Source organism: Emys orbicularis, chromosome 11 (assembly GCF_028017835.1).
Source record: "Emys orbicularis isolate rEmyOrb1 chromosome 11, rEmyOrb1.hap1, whole genome shotgun sequence".
Taxonomy (NCBI): Eukaryota; Metazoa; Chordata; order Testudines; family Emydidae; genus Emys; species Emys orbicularis.
In genome coordinates this window covers 23,021,630-23,039,340 of record NC_088693.1, presented here as the reverse complement: position 1 = coordinate 23,039,340, position 17,711 = coordinate 23,021,630, and the positions used below count along the sequence as shown (strand labels likewise).

The 17,711-nt window shown below is 42.9% G+C and overlaps 1 protein-coding gene across 1 annotated transcript in view; it reads right to left on the bottom strand.

Moving 5' to 3' along the window:
• Positions 1 to 17,711, bottom strand: part of ARHGAP15 (Rho GTPase activating protein 15) — a 464,546-nt gene that overhangs the window by 27,361 nt on the left and 419,474 nt on the right. The window contains exon 13 of the mRNA XM_065413739.1: positions 5,754 to 5,859. Within this exon, the coding sequence (XP_065269811.1) occupies positions 5,754 to 5,859 (106 nt within the window). The remainder of the gene's footprint in view (positions 1 to 5,753; positions 5,860 to 17,711) is intronic.

The following is a 17,711-nucleotide window of genomic DNA, read 5'->3' as shown; positions in this document are numbered from 1 at the left end:
AGACATATTTTAGCTGTCGTCAGTGGAGTAGCCATGGTAACATTGGGGGTGGCAGATGGACTAGCTGCCCTAAGTACGTATCAATGGGGTTTGAGCAGGCTTGTACATGGGTGGCTAGCCTGTGCCGCTGCTTGCTGCTGCCTATGCTACCATAGGTATACTATTTTTAGTGCGCTAGCTTGATGAAAACTAGCTCAAGTATGTTTATATGAGCTGGGAATCATACATTTAGCTCCAAATGTAGACATAGACACTGTGCCGGCTGCTGGGACAAATGGAATTCTCCAACTCTCCTCTACCAGTCCCCAGCTGTGCGTTACATAAGAATTCCACAGCTGATACTCCAGCCTACGTGCTCTAGGGTCTTGCTTCCCCCTTTGCCCCTACACGGAAAGATTGGAGGGTATTAGTAGTTGTAGATTCTTCAGCTACTCTTGTCCTATCCTCCTGTGGCAGCTGCAGAGATTCCCCCATAGACTTAAGCTTCACGGTGTGCAGGGGATGTGCACCTTCAGCACATTAAGTCCACAACTTGAAGGGCTCTCTGTAGCAGTGAAGTTGATAAAAGGCTTTCCCTCTGAAATTGCATTCCTGACTCAAATCAAACCAGTTTAGTTAAACAGACAAACAAACAAAAACTGACAACGATTTGGGGTAAACACTATTTATGCATATTGAGCAAAGTTCTGCCATCACTCACCTTGTGCAACTCCACTGATTGCAAAGGAGCTGCATGAGGTGAGAGCCAGTACAGAAGCTGCATCATTGACTGTAGTTTTTCAGAAGAGCCACTGAAAACATCCCAGTACCCAATTCTGCTTTCATATATGTCTGTGTAATCCGCTTACATCAGTGGGGTTGCACAGGTGTAAATCAGAACAGAATTGTTCCCCGACTATAGGGAAAGCATTCTAATGATGGTTTCATACATACATTTGTTCAGAGTCCCAGCAAACAATCTCCTTCTTTAGTCCCTACAGACTTTGATTACATGCTAGCATAGCTATTTAACAAAAGCTCCCCTAGAAATGTTAACAAGCTTCCAGCATGGAAGATAGGGCACAAGGGAGATATGTGACTGCTGAGCTACACGCACAAAAGCACATGTGCTCAGTAGATGTGCTGGCTGCACCAACACAGTGTGGAGATTTCCACATCATTCTCAGTTTGGTGAGTTGAAGACGCAGCCTGCACCCAGATATGTATAGGTGTAGAGGTCAGTAAGGGAATTAATTGGAGGAGTACAGTGACCATAGCTGGGGCAAGGATGTCACCTACAGCATGCTAATGAGTCAAACAAGTAGCCATTTTTGTGGCTTTTGCTGCAAAGTAGAATTAAGGTTGCTGCACTGGGCTGGGATACCAGGAGATACCAATGGGGTGGCCACTCTTTCTGCACCTTCTTCCTCCCCTTGGTTGATGAAGCCAAAGCAAAATCATGTATGTAGTTATACCTGATTAGATTCTGCATATAGCTCTGATCAACGATAGCAAGATGGGTCATTGTATAGGAAGTGGTTGGTAGCTTGTATTATAGTTATACTTTAGTAAGATGTTGCTAGACAATCTCAGTCTAAAGGCGAAATAATTACACCTGTTGTTGGACCTAAGTCAAACAGTTCTCATTTTAACTGCTTTAGTTCAAAACAAATATAAAATGTCTGTAGTTACCACATTAAAATACCCTGTTGTTAATAGAGAGAGAAATGTCTATATTTTCATTTACCCTGATCTATTGGGCCTCCCTGGCTCACAGAGTGGCTCCTTTCTTGCCCATTGATAAGCTGTGGTACAAGACAGCATAGACCTTTATGCCACCCCTTCAGTTGTAGATGCCATTTGTTTCCAATATAACCTTCTACCCCAGCTTCTATATCCTGGAGCCAAGACTCATAAAATAGTTCCTTCTTTCCATTAGGATGTGCTTATACAAGTCAGCACCACATGCTGACTTTCTTCATATAGATTAAGAATATTGCTTCCATAATGCTTATAGTCCCAAATGGTCCAATTTATCATTCTGTCCTATCTTGCACTGCTGGTGTGCTAGTATACTCCACTATTATACCTGCTGATTCACTGGGCTTTGCCACAATGATAATTGGAAATGCAGCTATTCATAGTCGGATGAATAAGAACATGTGTATATTTAGATAACAAATCTGCCCTCCTTCCTCCTGCAGAGGTCTGATCAGGCCGTATACTGAGGACATATGCAACTACTAAGTATCATTATTTAATTATTTGTATTTCAGTAGTGCCCAGCTTTGCCAGGTGCTCTATATACACACAGTAAGAGTCTATTCTTGCCCTGAAGAGATTACAGTCAAAAGAGACAAGACAGACAAAGAAAGTATTCTCACCATTTTATAGAGAACCAAGGCACAGAGAGATTAAGTGATGTACCCAAGGTCATGCAGAAAGTCCATGGCCAAGCCAGCAACTGAACCCACGACTCATGAGTCTCAGTCCAGTGAATTAACTACAAGATCACCCTTTCAGTCTTAAATAGTCCTTGTGCATATCTGATGTGATTTTCCCTTACAGCCTGGGTAACAGTGGTGTCTTCTTGGTGGGTCCACTTCTGGAGGGTAAAATATGCCTTTATATGTAGACTTATTCATATCTATTCTGACAGCACCCACCTGGGCTGCTGGGGATAGAACCCTGGTCCTTTAGGCACAAAAAAATAGGCCTCTGTTACTTGAGCTAAGGTTCTCTCTTTGCAGACAGCTTCCCTTATAATTCCCTAATTGACAGTAGTAGGTCACACACCCTTTCTTTAGGCCACGCACTAAAGGTCAACTTATATACACAGGGTACATTACAGGGAGACTGGGGCAACGGTCTTTCCAGAAGGCCAAATTTACTTTTTTAAATCTCTTTATGGACTTGCTTAAACCTTTCCATGCTTCATTAAATGGGGCCATCACACAACTAGATGGATTTCTTTTCTCAATTCAGCATTTATTGGGTAGCCATATACCCATAAAAATGATTTACATATGTTGTATGTAGTGAGCTATAGAGTGTATCAGAAAAGTATAAAGGTACCATTCATTAAAAGCTGGTGTTGGTCTGTTTTGTGGGGGTCACTCTTATTTATACTGGGTGAACTTCACCCCTGTGCCAAGGGCCTGAATGAGGCCATACAAACACCTCATGTTAAGAGCAATTCTACTCTGAGAGTAGACTAAGTGACTATGTAAAATGGCACCTTCTTACTGCATTGATCTGTTCCCAGTTCCTTACTTCCATAAGCTCTACAGAGCCAGCACAGTTAAGAGAGAAGCTGGATTCTATCCTTTGTTGTTTACTACATTGTAATCTGTTACACCTGTCCAATCCCATTGAAAATAATGCAACTCCGGTGCATCACTGAAGGCATAATTTGGCTTCCAGACAGTGCTTAAAGTGTGCCTAGTCGAAAGGAGTCACACAACCAGCAAATATAATTTCTTCAACTAGAGCTGGGTTGCGGGTGTCATTTCAGCCCTCCCTAGGAGTAAACCCCTTTGATTGGCTGCTTCCATCAATTCCTCTCTTCCTGGGGTATAAACATCCAATCAGAGCTGCTGTAGGCAGAACTCTCCCCCCTCCTCTCAGGAGCTGAAGCCATTCTCCGGACGGGGCAGGAGGAGAAAGGGGACCAGCCCGAGCCTAGTACCTGATGGTGGCTCCATTCCTCAATTCACAGTCAAGCTGGAAAGTCATACTGAGTGGGGTCCCATAGGGACCAGTTTGAGGTTTGGTTCTGTTCAATATGTTCATCAACAATTTAGATAACGGCATAGAAAGTACACTTATAAAGTTTGCAGATAATACGAAGCTGGGAGAGGTTGCAAGTGCTTTGGAGGATAGGATTAAAATTCAAAATGATCTGGACAAAATGGAGAAATGGTCTGAAGTAAATAGGATGAAATTCAATAAGGACAAATGAACGTAGGTAGGAACAATCAGTTGCAGAAATACAAAATGGGAAATGACTGCCTAGAAAGGAGTACTGCAGAAAGGGATTTGGGGGTCACAGTAGATCACAAGCTAAATATCAGTCAACAATGTAACACTGTGGCAAAAAAAGCAAACATCATTCTGGGATGTATTAGCAGAAGTGTTGTAAGCAAGACACGAGAAGTAATTCTTCCGCTCTACTCTGTGCTGATTAGGCCTCAACTGGAGTATTGTGTCCAGTTCTGGGTGCCACAATTCAGGAAAGCTGTGGACAAATTAGAGATAGTCCAGAGAAGAGCAACAAACATGATTAAAGGTCTAGAAAATGTGACCTATGAGGGAAGATTAGAAAAAAAACTGGATTTGTTTAGTCTGGAAAACAGAAGACTGAGAGGGGACATGATAACAGTTTTCAAGAACATAAAAGATTGTTACAAGGAGGAGGGAAAAAATTGTTCTCCTTAACCTCTGAGGATAGGACAAGAAGCAATGGGCTTAAATTGCAGCAAGGGTGGTTTAGGTTGGACATTAGGAAAAACTTCCTAACTGTCAGGGTAGTTAAGCCCTGGAATAAATTGTCTGGGGAAGTTTTGGAATCTCCATCACTGGAAATTGTTAAGAGCAGGTTAGAAACAAACACCTGTCAGGGATGTTCTAGATACTTAGTCCTGCCATGAGTGCCGGGGACTGGACTAGATGACCTCTCAAGGTCCCTTCCAGTCCTATTATTCCCTCCTCCCCCACCCCTTTTCCTCCTGTGAATATTGGGATGGCTTCTCTGCTTCTCCCCCAGGAGGGACCCTGCTCTGTGTGCGTGTGAGTGAGTGAAGAACTCCTGGAACTGTAGGTGAGGCAGAATTGATGTGGTGGTTTGGGTCAGAACAGATGTTGGGGCAGAACTGATGGGCTGGGCGGGGGGCTGAAGGATAGGCAGATGTACTCTCTCTCATTTCTGTAGAAAATGATAGATCCTTTCACTTTCTTCAGACAATTTTAAATACTGCCTTCAGAAACTTCATTAACATTGATGCCATAAAAGAAAGAAAGAAAACCCAGCTTGATCATTAGATTCCAGGTTGCTTTTGTAACTGGGCACAGTGAATATGGAAATTGCCAAGAGACGATAAACATGGAACTCAACAATGCTGTTTTTACAAATCTGGATTTGTGAGCCATGTCTGTCACCATAGTATCTGAATGGAACATCTGTAGTATCTCATCAACTTTTCCAGAGGAGACGGCACTTTAAATCTTTCCTAAGAGCTTGTGTAGGCATTCTGCACTGCACTGAACTTCACTATAAGGTAGAACAACTAATTTTCTATGTAAACTGTAGGTCATTTTTATGACTTATGCATGCACAAGGGCTATTTATATGAATAGAAACTTGTTGATGACATAGTGTGCATAGCTCAAAAATAGAAACAAACCTGAAGGAGAATTTGCTAACCCATAACTTACAAAACCAACTGCATATATGTATACTGGATTATTCTGGGTAATACTATATTGTATAAGTCAACATAACCTAGTATACAGTAATCCAAAGCATCTTACCCCATCTGAAGAGAAGTACTACTGTTCCATTTGCTAGTAAAAAACAATGAGTATTTAAGTCTAGCTGTACAGATCTTCTTGTGAGTAAGGATAGAATATATGTACATATTTGCTAATCATATTAAGTTTTGCAAAAAGAGTATACTGCATTAATAATGTTAGATATTTGGGGTAGGATTTGGGCACCTAGCTCCTTTATGCCCCTTTAAAAATCCCACTCCTTTAGTACTGTTAGCTTAACTTACTTTTTTAGATGTTCAAAGAGGATTTTCATTGTGTCACGGTTTGGCCTAGGGAGCTTCTGCACAAGATGCCTTATGGACTTAACTCGAGTGTTGCTGTCTGGATTTTCTGATGGGGAAAAAATAGAAAAAAGTATAAGATTTGAGTGTCACTTTAGGATATTGTTTGCATACAGTTATGTCAGACACCTTAGCAACTAGAGGCCACTGTTAATGTGGTTACACGCGTAGCTATCTTAGAATGTTTTACCATCTGAGATACTGATGGGGAGCCTACATAATAACTTACAAGGGATGGAAAAATCGTTCTAATTGTTCAGGAAACATTTTCTCATCACAGAACTGACTTTGTATTCTATGCATTTATTTTAATAGGCCATTTGGATTTGTACAAATGCAAATATTCCACGGGTGGCCTACCTGCAAATAGTAAGTAGCCTTCTTATAAAGTGGCGTTTCCTACTCTGGAACTGCATTCCACCTGTGCACCAAGATCTGCACTGGACACCTCCTTAAACTGAGTAACCATGTAATCTTTAGTGTCTTTTTTTTTCCTGTTCACTCCTCCAAGGACCAGATTGATTAGCATGGTTCCCTTTCTTTACCTCTAATCTCTCTATATCATGCTTTTGATCCACACACCTATAGATATTAATTTAAAATTATGATTTAACTCATGCTTTCTAGCGATCAGCAATTGGCTGCACAAAATTCCATTTTTTATCTATCTTCTAGAATTGGTTGTATTGGTACCATCATTTTTAACTGCTTTTTGGTAGGAAACAATTACCATTACCAATATACAATCGGTAACAAAAGAATATGGGAATAAGAATGTTACTGCTGTCTTGGTCGGGATAATCATTGTAGTTTAGTGTAATTCATGGTTTCAAGGACATACGTTTTGCATATGTCTTATGCTTGTGATATTTGCATGAGATGTTGCTACTAAAACAAAGACATGTACAACTGTGGTTTCATTTAGGAACAGATTAGATAAGGTGCCAGTAGGCCTGATGTAGAAAACATCTTGCAAGCTGCATGTTCTAGATAACCTGAGAATTCTTTTCTGATCTGATCATCTATGGCTTAATTATCATCTATAATTCTGAGTATATTTTAGTATTTAATATTTATATTGGTCTAGCGTCCAGATTCTCCAGTCAGAGTTGAGCCCTCTTTGTGTTAGGTGCTGCATAAGCACATATGAATACACAGTTTCTACCCTGAAGATTTTATGATCTAAGGGTATGTCTACACTACGAGGGTAGTTCGATTTCTCTTAAATCGAAAATGTAGAATCGATATTGCAAAGTCGAACGTGTGTGTCCACACTAAGGACAGTAATTCGACTTTGTGAGTCCACACTAACAGATTCATTATGGGGCATGGGAAGAGATGAAGTGCATCACCCCATTATTGAATAGCATTAAATTAAAGCTCCAGCCTCAGATTTATATTGAAGTAACTTGAAATGCATTGTTACTTGCATTTATGTTAGGTTGTGACATGAAAAGGAACTCTTTCCAAACTGGGCAGTTGCTGCATTCTGCTATTAGCTAGGACTACAATTACACAGAAAATGTGTGTGCCAACCCTATAACACTCTGTCCCCACAATCTTGTATCAGTACCGTTTCACAAATGGAAGTGATATAATGACCCAGAGGGTTTATATTAGAAGGTGTATAGTTCAGCAAAGAGGAGGCATTGTGCAGTGGGAGATTTCTTACTCTTTTCCTGCAGCAGCACTCTGAGGAGGTATGTGTGCATGTGGCTTTTCTGAAATTTTCCCTCCCCTATTGATACTGTGTAATTATGATCCTTTGTTTACAGTGTGTCCTCAGAGTATGTGTGAATGCAGCCTTGTTATGTTCCTCTGACTTCTGCCCCTTCCTCTCCTATAAAACTTCCCACTCTCAAACCCATATCCACAGTTCTTCCAATAATAGTGGACTGGGGCCACCAAACTCATTTCACATGTGCTGCTGAAAGTGCCAAAGCCTTCCTTCACTACTGAGTGATGCAGGAGTTGAGCTTTCGAACGGCTCTAATATCACACTACCTGTTGAACCATCAAATTCCTTGTATTTGGAATTCTTGTGTTAAATGTGTTGGTTTTGGTTGGGAGGTAAGCATTTCCACCATGAGAAATGTCTTCCGTTATTAGCAAAAAGAACAGGAGTACTTGTGGCACCTTAGGGTATGTCTACACTACGAGGGTATTTCGATTTCACTTAAATCGAATATGTGGAATCGATATTGCAAAGTCGAACTTGTGTGTCCACACTAAGGACAGTAATTCGACTTTGTGAGTCCACACTAACGGGGAAAGCGTCGACATTGGAAGCGGTGCACTGTGGGCAGCTATCCCACAGTTCCCGCAGTCCCCGCTGCCCATTGGAATTCTGGGTCGAGCCACCAATGCCTTCTGGGTAAAAAAAAAGGGTCGAGGGTGCATTTGGGTAATTGTCGTCATCCGTCCGTCACTACCGCCCTCCCTCCCTCCCTGAAATCGCCGGCGGGAAATCAGTTCGCGCAATTTTCCGGTCAGTGCCAGCGCGGACGCCACAGCACTGCGAGCATGGATCCCGCTGCGACCATCGCTGCAGTTGTGGCTGTTGTCAACGCCTCGCAGGTTATCATCCACCTTTACCAGAGGCAGATGCAGATAAACCAGGCGAGGAGGCTACGGCACCGCGGTGAGGGCCTGAAGTCTGAGAGTAGCACAGGCCTGTCAGAAAGCACGGGACCCAGCGCCGAGGACATCACGGTGACAATGGGTCATGTGGATGTTGTGGAACGGCGATTCTGGGCACGGGAAACAAGCACGGACTGGTGGGACCGCATAGTGCTGCAGGTCTGGGACGAATCCCAGTGGCTGCGAAACTTTCGCATGCGGAAGGGGACTTTCCTTGAACTTTGTGAGTTGCTGTCCCCTGCCCTGAAGCGCAATGACACCCGGATGCGAGCAGCCCTGACTGTCCAGAAGCGAGTGGCTATAGCCCTCTGGAAGCTTGCAACGCCGGACAGCTACCGGTCTGTCGCGAACCACTTTGGCGTGGGCAAATCTACCGTGGGGGTTGTTGTGATGCAAGTAGCCAACGCAATCGTTAAGGTACTGCTCTCAAAGGTAGTGACCCTGGGAAACGTGGAGGTCATCATAGATGGCTTTGCCGCGATGGGATTCCCAAACTGCGGTGGGGCTATAGATGGAACTCACATCCCTATCCTGGGACCGGAGCACCAGGCCAGCCAGTACATTAACAGAAAGGGCTACTTTTCAATGGTGCTGCAAGCACTGGTGGACCATCGGGGACGTTTAACAAACATCAACGTCGGATGGCCGGGCAAGGTTCATGACGCTCGCGTCTTCAGGAACTCTGGTCTGTTTAGACGGCTGCAGGAAGGTATTTACTTCCCGGACCACAAAATAAGTCTTGGGGATGTGGAGATGCCTACAGTGATCCTTGGGGACCCAGCCTACCCGCTAATGCCCTGGCTCATGAAGCCCTATACTGGCACCCTGGACACTGAAAAAGAACTCTTCAACTACCGGCTGAGCAAGTGCAGAATGGTGGTGGAGTGTGCTTTTGGCCGTCTCAAGGGGAGATGGAGAAGCTTACTGACTCGCTGTGATCTCAGCGAAACCAATATCCCCATTGTTATAGCAGCTTGCTGTGTGCTCCACAATCTCTGTGAGAGCAAGGGGGAGACCTTTATGGCGGGGTGGGAGGTTGAGGCACATAGCCTGGCATCTGATTACGCCCAGCCAGACAGCCGGGCGATTAGAAGAGCCCAGCGGGACGCGCTGTGCATCCGGGAGGCTTTGAAAGCTAGGTTCCACAGTGAGCAGGGTAACCAGTGACTTTTAAGTTTCTGTACAGAGAAGCTGAACCTGCCCCCGTTTCTTTACCCAGTTAATGTTGACTATTCTCTCCAGTTACAGACCCCCTCCACCCCCTTCCAAAAAAAATAAAATCAGTTTTATTTTGTTAATGAACACCGTTGTCTTGATTACTGTTTTCGCGGGAATGTTTTAAACCTGGGACGCAGACTGTGGTGGGGAGCGGGTGTAGTGTACTGATGCAAATGATCCTTCTAAACTCCAGGAATGACAGGATTCGCAGTGGCGGACTGGTTGTTTCAACGGAGCCTGCCAGCCCTCCTGAGCGGGACTGCGTGTATGTGGGGGCTATGTGACTTTATGGCAGGGGGAGGAGGGTTACAGATCCCCTGCTGCGTGGCTCTGTGATCCAGGACAAGGACCGCTGCATAAGATCTGTAACTGCCCTCCCCCGCCACAAAGTCACAGAGCAACACCCCCCCCCACGCACAGAACATGAAAACCACCTCCCAGACTGACCAGGGTAACTAGTCACTGCACTGTGTATGTGCCCTGCTTCTGGACCTGCCCCCGCCTCTGTACCCTGCTAAAGGTGACTGTCCTGTCCAATTACCAAGCCCCTTCCCCCCCTTGAGACAGACTCTCCCACAAAAGAACATGATTGAAACAGAAATGAACAGAAACGTATTTTTTATTAACAACCACACATGAAACTGGGGGGTGAAACTTGGACGGGGGCTTGGGTGAGGCGGGCAGGAAAGGACTTTTCAAATTTTGGGGAATGACAGCCTTCTGGTGCTTGAGCAGTCTGCAGGGGTCGAGTGAGAGTTTTCATGGACTCTGCCGCCCCTCCTTCTTTGGACTTTGGGAGAGGGGGGTATGGGACTTGGTGGCGGGGGAGTGCGGTTACTGATAGACTGCAGCGGGGCTCTGTCCTCCTGCCTCCGTTCCTGCAGAACATCAACAAGGCGCCGGAGCATGTCCGTTTGCTCCCTCAGAAGTCCAAGCAGCGTTTGAGTCGCCTGCTGGTCTTCCTGCCGCCACCTCTCCTCACGTTCAATGTGTGTCCGGTGCATTTGGGACAAATTCTCCCTCCAATGGTTCTGCTGTGCTGCCTGGGCTCGGGAGCAGCCCATTAGTTCTGAGAACATGTCCTCTCGCGTCTTCTTCTTCCTCCGCCTAATGTGCGCTAGCCTCTGGGAGTGTGATGCCAGGCTGGGTTGGGAGACAGTCGCAGATGTGGCTGTGGGAATGAGAAAAAGGTAGTGAATTCCTCCGAAACATAAATGTAGTTGTGAACAAAGAACATAGTCTTTCTCTGTGAACAAGCCCATGCATCGCACCTATCACATGCGCACTCAGGACAAGGTAGAATTTTCGGACCTCGCCTTCAGTGCCTGGGGTCTTGCACTGCCGATCTGGGAAGCGGGGCAGGACACCGGAATTTCTGTAGCAGGCAGACATGGTAAGCCATAGACTTGTGGCTGCTTAAAACTTTAGTAGTACCACTGGCCTCCTTTCACATTGAAAGCAATGCCAGTCTCTGCTGCCAGCAATCGGCCAAGCATGAACTCTGGCCCTGTCCCACCCCCTCGCGGATGTCCCAGGGAAAGATCCCTGTATGCTGCCCCTCTCCCGCCTCCACACCGTGGCTGTAAACCAGCGGTTACAGTTCTGTAAAGGAACTTGCAAGCAGTCCCAATACTAACAGTCCCCTACCTAATTCAAAGCAGGTCATCATGAGCGACATAACAATAATGAGGATCTCGGACAGCGATAAGGAAAGGATGCTTCGGGAAAGCCTGCAAAGACCAGGGCCCTATGCCGCCATGCTGTGCAAGGCAATGATCCCAGAGTACTTGAGGATCTCCTGGCGCGCGAACGTCTCCTACTTCGGAGGACCCAATAAGGCCGCTCTCCCCAGGAACCTGATGAACAGGCTTTCCCATTACCTCCAGGAGAGCTTCCTCGAGATGTCCGTTGAGGATTTCAGCTCTATCCCCGGACATATAGACCGCATTTTAATATAGCTGCAGTGGCAGGGACTAAAGAGTGGAGCAGCTTGGGCAGCAGAATCATGCACAACCGGACACTGTTAGATTTTTTTAAAATAGTTGGAACTGAATACTTAAGCGCCCAGGGTAAAGAAATCATGAAGAACACATTGTTCTTATTCTTAATATTACAGTTTTGTTAAAAATAAATGTTTAGATGTTTAAAACACTTACTGCTTGATCCTTCCCCTGAATCTGTGTCCGGGTTAAATGCTGGGGAGGGTTGGTAGGGGATCTCTGTAAGGGTGATGAAGAGCTCCTGGCTGTCGGGGAAATCAGCTTGGTAAGCGCTGTCGACTGCCTCGTCCTCCTCATCTCCTTCCTCATCTTCCCCGTCCGCTAACATGTCTGAGGAATCGGCCGTGGACAATATCCCATCCTTAGAGTCCACGGTCAGTGGTGGGGTAGTGGTGGCAGCCGCACCTAGGATGGAATGCAGTGCCTCGTAGAAACGGGATGTGTGGGGCTGGGATCCAGATCGTCCGTTTGCCTCTTTGGTCTTCTGGTAGCCTTGTCTCAGCTCCTTGATTTTCACGCAGCACTGCGTTGCATCCCGGCTGTATCCTCTCTCTGCCATGGCTTTAGAGATCTTCTCATAGATCTTTGCGTTCCGTCTTTTGGAGCGCAGCTCGGAAAGCACGGACTCATCGCCCCACACAGCGATGAGATCCAAGACTTCCCGATCAGTCCATGCTGGGGCCCTCTTTCTATTCTGGGATTGCACGGCCATCTCTGCTGGAGAGCTCTGCATCGTTGCCAGTGCTGCTGAGCTCGCCACGATGTCCAAACAGGAAATGAGATTCAAACTGCCCAGACAGGAAAAGGAATTCAAATTTTCCCGGGGCTTTTCCTGTGTGGCTGGTCAGAGCATCCGAGCTCGGACTGCTGTCCAGAGCGTCAACAGAGTGGTGCACTGTGGGATAGCTCCCGGAGCTATTAGCGTCAATTTCCATCCACACCAAGCCTAATTCGATATGGCCATGTCGAATTTAGCGCTACTCCCCTCGTTGGGGAGGAGTACAGAAGTCGAATTTAAGAGACCTCTATGTCGAACTAAATAGCCTCGTGGTGTGGACGGGTGCAGGGTTAATTCGATGTAACGGCACTAAATTCGACATAAACGCCTAGTGTAGACCAGGCCTAAGAAGCAAATTTATAGCACCACAGAGCCACCATTTAAATTGAGTTTAATTATGCAATCTCTTCCTAGGAAGCTCAATGTATTTTGAGAAAAGAGTAGACCCCCGAATAATCAACGTACAGATTATTTTTTCTTTTCAAAATCTTTCATGTGAATATGGTTTCAGGGAAAGTAGTGAGACTGACAACCCTGGAGAATGAAGTTATCCACAGAACAGACATAGGCATGGATGACAACAGACAGAGGTTTCTATGCACAGCCCTATCACTGTATTTTGACCGTGATATCTAGGGACCCAACTGTACAGTGAAGAAGGTAGTTCAGTCTCAATGCTCAGTCAGTCCTCGGACTCTTTGCTGAGGCTGCCAAAAGTGGTGGTTATTTTTGTCATGTGGACACCCTGTCCTGTGAGAATTGAACTGAAGACGCTATCCAAAATTGTATAAAATTATAGCGGTTATACTTTTCAACTGATATCACACAACAGTAGTTTCCAGTCTATTTTCCAGAAAGCATTCACTGGACTTAAGCACAGATGCACCCACTTAGCTTAGATGTGAATCTAGCCTAGGATTTTTAAAAAACAGAGTTATGAAAGAAGTTCAACAACACAAATCAAAGCACCCGATGCTTGCTTATTGTTGAGTGCAGTACTTCAGGGGAAATGCAGTACAGTAAGGATTTATTATGGGCATCAATGGAGATATTTTTCCCGTCCCACACTCCCATGTTGATTTGCATAGATATCTACCTGGGTGCCACCCTCCATCCCAGAAGTGGCTCCATTTCAGAGATCAGGGAAGATAAGATATATCTTATACGGATATAATTCATAAAACATTTAGCATTACATAAATGCACAGTGATATTCTAATAATACCCAATCCCTTTAGAAAATGGAAAATATGGACAGTTCATTTTTAAAGGCAGACTCTGCCTCCTTTTTAAAGTGCATAACCAAGGACATGGCCAGTAGAAAATAGGGTGAGAGACAGTTAACCAATTGATAAAGCACAGAAATCCTAGAAGAAATGGTGCATAAAATTATTTTATGAATCAGCCTATTGGTTAATTGTTAGCCTATTGTAAAAGAGGAAAAACAGGCAACATGTGGTAACTTTAGTCAGCATTTCTGAACAGGGAATGATAAACACCTCTGCCTGGCTCTGGCATTTATCAGTACTGAGATATTATTACCACATAGAGTCACAGCATGGTTACTGTTATCATCAAAAAAAAGAGCCAGCTAATCTTAATGGTTTGTAAAGCCGTTACCTGCACTGGTCTGACATTTATCATGATCATTTTACCACATGGGTCCTACATAGCAAAGGTATTTTATCTGGAAGGGACATCACTATGAATTATTATTTGCAGCTAGGTAGAAAATTGTATGTTGTAGATACCTTTTCTCATTATAAATCACAGTCACATTTCACCATTTCCCACACAAAGCTGCTGAGCCCAGGCTTTTTGCCACAATGCTTACTCTCTCTACCTTTTACAGTTCCATGAAAATATTGGGTACTTTTTCATTAAAATGCTTGATGTTGTTTTTTTAAATGCTACATATGCTTGATTTTTTTGGTATGTGTTAAAGAAATTGTTCTCCCACCTTATAAACTGAACTTGATAAACTGTCTACTTTTTTAAAAACCTTGTTCCTGCTTCTATCTTAGTGGCCAGACTTGTCTCTGCTTTTGACCTTGTCGATGCAATATTTAACAGTAGATCGGATGTAAGTCCTTATGCTTGATTTTGAAATACCTATGCATTTTCTTCTCTGCCTGAAATCCTTGCGTTCCACTTTAAAGCCACTGAACATTTTCTCCCTTCATTTTCCTAATTGGGAAGATTTTTTTTCCATGGATGCCTCTTTATCAAACTAAAAAGAAGGGGGAGGGAAATCCTACAGGAAGATTTGTGTAAATAGTCATCCAAGAGGTATCACCAAACTATCTGTTGCCTAATGAAGCCCATTAATTTACAGTACAAACAAAGAAAAGACATTTTGTAGATCTGACACTTGTTTTTTGAAACTCTAAGGCTAAGTCCAGAAGATGAAATAGACTATTTTTTTTAAGTTAAAGTAGCACAAAGGTACAACTTGTAATCACAAAAAGGAACAAAAATCCTTGTTAAAAGATTATCAGTAACTTCTGGAAAGTTCTGATTTCTTTTCTCTAAACTGTTTCAATAGGAATAAAAACAACGAAAAGCAACACACATAATAAAGAGGGAGAACATTTAGCCCTCCCCCCCTTTTTTTTGTATTTTAGGAGAAATATGGAAAGAGAATGTAACAATTTTAGCAAATTAAGATAGTTTCATGTGAATTGCAGAAGGAATTTTTATTTTGCTAGTACATATATTTAGAAATTGGGTTACTGTATTTAAAAATAAGGTTCTCTTTAAGAAAGCAAGATTGTGGAGATGCTCTTGTTTATATTTAAACGAAGAATGCAGTAAACAAGCTACAAAGCATTTAATATTATATAGGATCTTTTGCAAATGAGCTTTGGATAAACATTTGAACATGGAAGAAAACATGATGTGCCTGTAACATTAACAGTGGCTGGGTGAAAATGAACAAAGAAAGTAACCTTTAGCTTTTATGTCCATAAAGAATACTTAAACAAATCCCATTGAATCTTTCTTTTAATCATTAATTTTAAATGGACGTAGCTATTTACAACAAACCACTTTGTTTTAGAACAGGAAGTCCAAGGTTTATCTCCAATAACTCACATTTTCTAGGAAGGGATGTATGTCTCTAACCTGACATGCATTCATTATTTTGTAAGGTACTGGAGTCTGACCTTTGAACCCTCCTCAGACCTGCTGCATTATTCATGCCTGACTTACTTTGTGTAGTTTTACTACAGTACCCATTTCCCTTTACCAGCAGCTTCAGTTACTTGTTCATGTTTAACGTTAAACTGGCATTTATGGCTCACATTAATGCTTTATTTTATTTCAAGCCATCATCTCTTCTTTTTGTCCTGTTGAACCTTACTGTGTTGTGTTGCAGGGGAAAAGGTGCTATATGATTCTGCATAAAATATTGAACTATTGAGCTGTCACCAATGCTAAGATTTTTTAAAAAGTGTGTTTCCCTCCTAGCTTTTTATATTGCACTTCTCACCTTTTTTTTTTTGATAAACTTTATGCTGTGTTCAAAATGTCACAAATTTTGTAACCCGAGACTACTTCCAACAATTCACAATTGATTCAACTGCCAGGTTTTGTTTTTGTTTTTTGTTTAATCAGAACTGAGTGGGTTAGGTGGATTTTTGAGTGCTAATGAAATTGTGAGACTTATGGTGCTGGCTACCGCCAGCCATAGTGTGGGCAGACGCTCTGCAAGCTTCCCCACTGTGTTGCTGTGCAAGCATCCCCGCTGTTATGTTTGCTATAGTTTTAATGTCTGTGAAAAATTCCTGATGAAACTAAATTATGTTATGCTCTCTTGTTTATGTAAATAAAACACCCGATTTGGCCAGTTTGTCCTGCCCTTGCCCATTTTAGAAGCTCTCCCATAGTACAAGTGCTTAACTTAACCCCAGATCCTATCAACTACCTCTGTATTATCAGGATACGAGAAAGTACTTAAAACAGAATGCACATTGGGCTTGATTTTTCAGTGGTGCTGAGTGCCCACCTCCCCAGTTGCAATCAGTAGATTTCAGTATTCAGAACAAAGACCACTGTGATTAAAAAATATGAAGTTAGTTTTTTTTTTTAAATCTGATTCCTCATATAATTTGAAAAACACAGATATTTCATTTTATGTAACATTAACGTCCCAATCTTAATCTCTGCTATAGACAGTGCAAACCTTATTGCATATACACATTGTAAAATACTACTACGTTTAAAAAAAAATCCATAAGAAATGTGCAAACTAACTAATGTTTGCTATAAGGAGAATAAATCAATTCAGATCACAAATTGGTTACTTTTTATTCATGCCTCAGAAATAGATGTTTCAAAAAATGAACATTACAAGAAACCTTTTTATATATCCAATTGATGAATTCACCAAATGTGATACAGAGTGGAATTTTCAATGAATATTCATACAACTCTTGCAATCCATTAGCAAGACTTAAGACAATGAGTTTGCAACTCAATCCCATTTAACAAAAATATATGTGGAATTAATGGGAAAAACAGCACTTACAAAACTTAAACTTTAATGTATCAAACTCCAGGTGCCAGAGTTTGAGGGAAATAACCAATAATAGTCATTTTTTACATATTTGATGGGACTGATTATGCAATGTGCAACTCTAAATGGCTTATAGCACATTGTAGCATGGTTCCATCCCATTGGCTACAGTAGGGTGCAGGCAGATGGATGACAGTGACAAGGAGAGAAGTGCTTTTGCTTAGCCGTGCGTTAAGATGCCATCCAGAAGCTCTGTGCACTGCAGACACTTCATTAGGATGCCAGGATAATGGTAAACTACCACTCAGAGTGACACCCCATTTCCTGCTTACTGAGCTCTCCAACCTCGGCAGATGTCAACAATCTCACAGTGCTACAGACCAGACCTAACTTTCCAGTCACTTTGACTCCAATTTTTTTCCCTTAACAGTGCCATACATTACATGCAATATGTAACAGCAAATACTAAACGGAAGACAAAATTTGCTGCCCTAATTATAACAAAGCAGCATCTGACTTAGGTACTGTATGTCCAGAGTATATACAATCAGCTGGGCATTATAAAAGACGGATGCTCTTTGTTAGTCAGTTTTAAGGGTTAATTAGACTTAGGACTTTAATAACTAATAGTTAAAGTCTGATCCCAGTAGAGATGATTGTGCTTCATGACTAGCTTCCATTTAAATGTGAAAAAAAATTGCTGAGCTCTTTTCTGATAGATTTCATATTCAGTTTCAGCCTTGTGCATG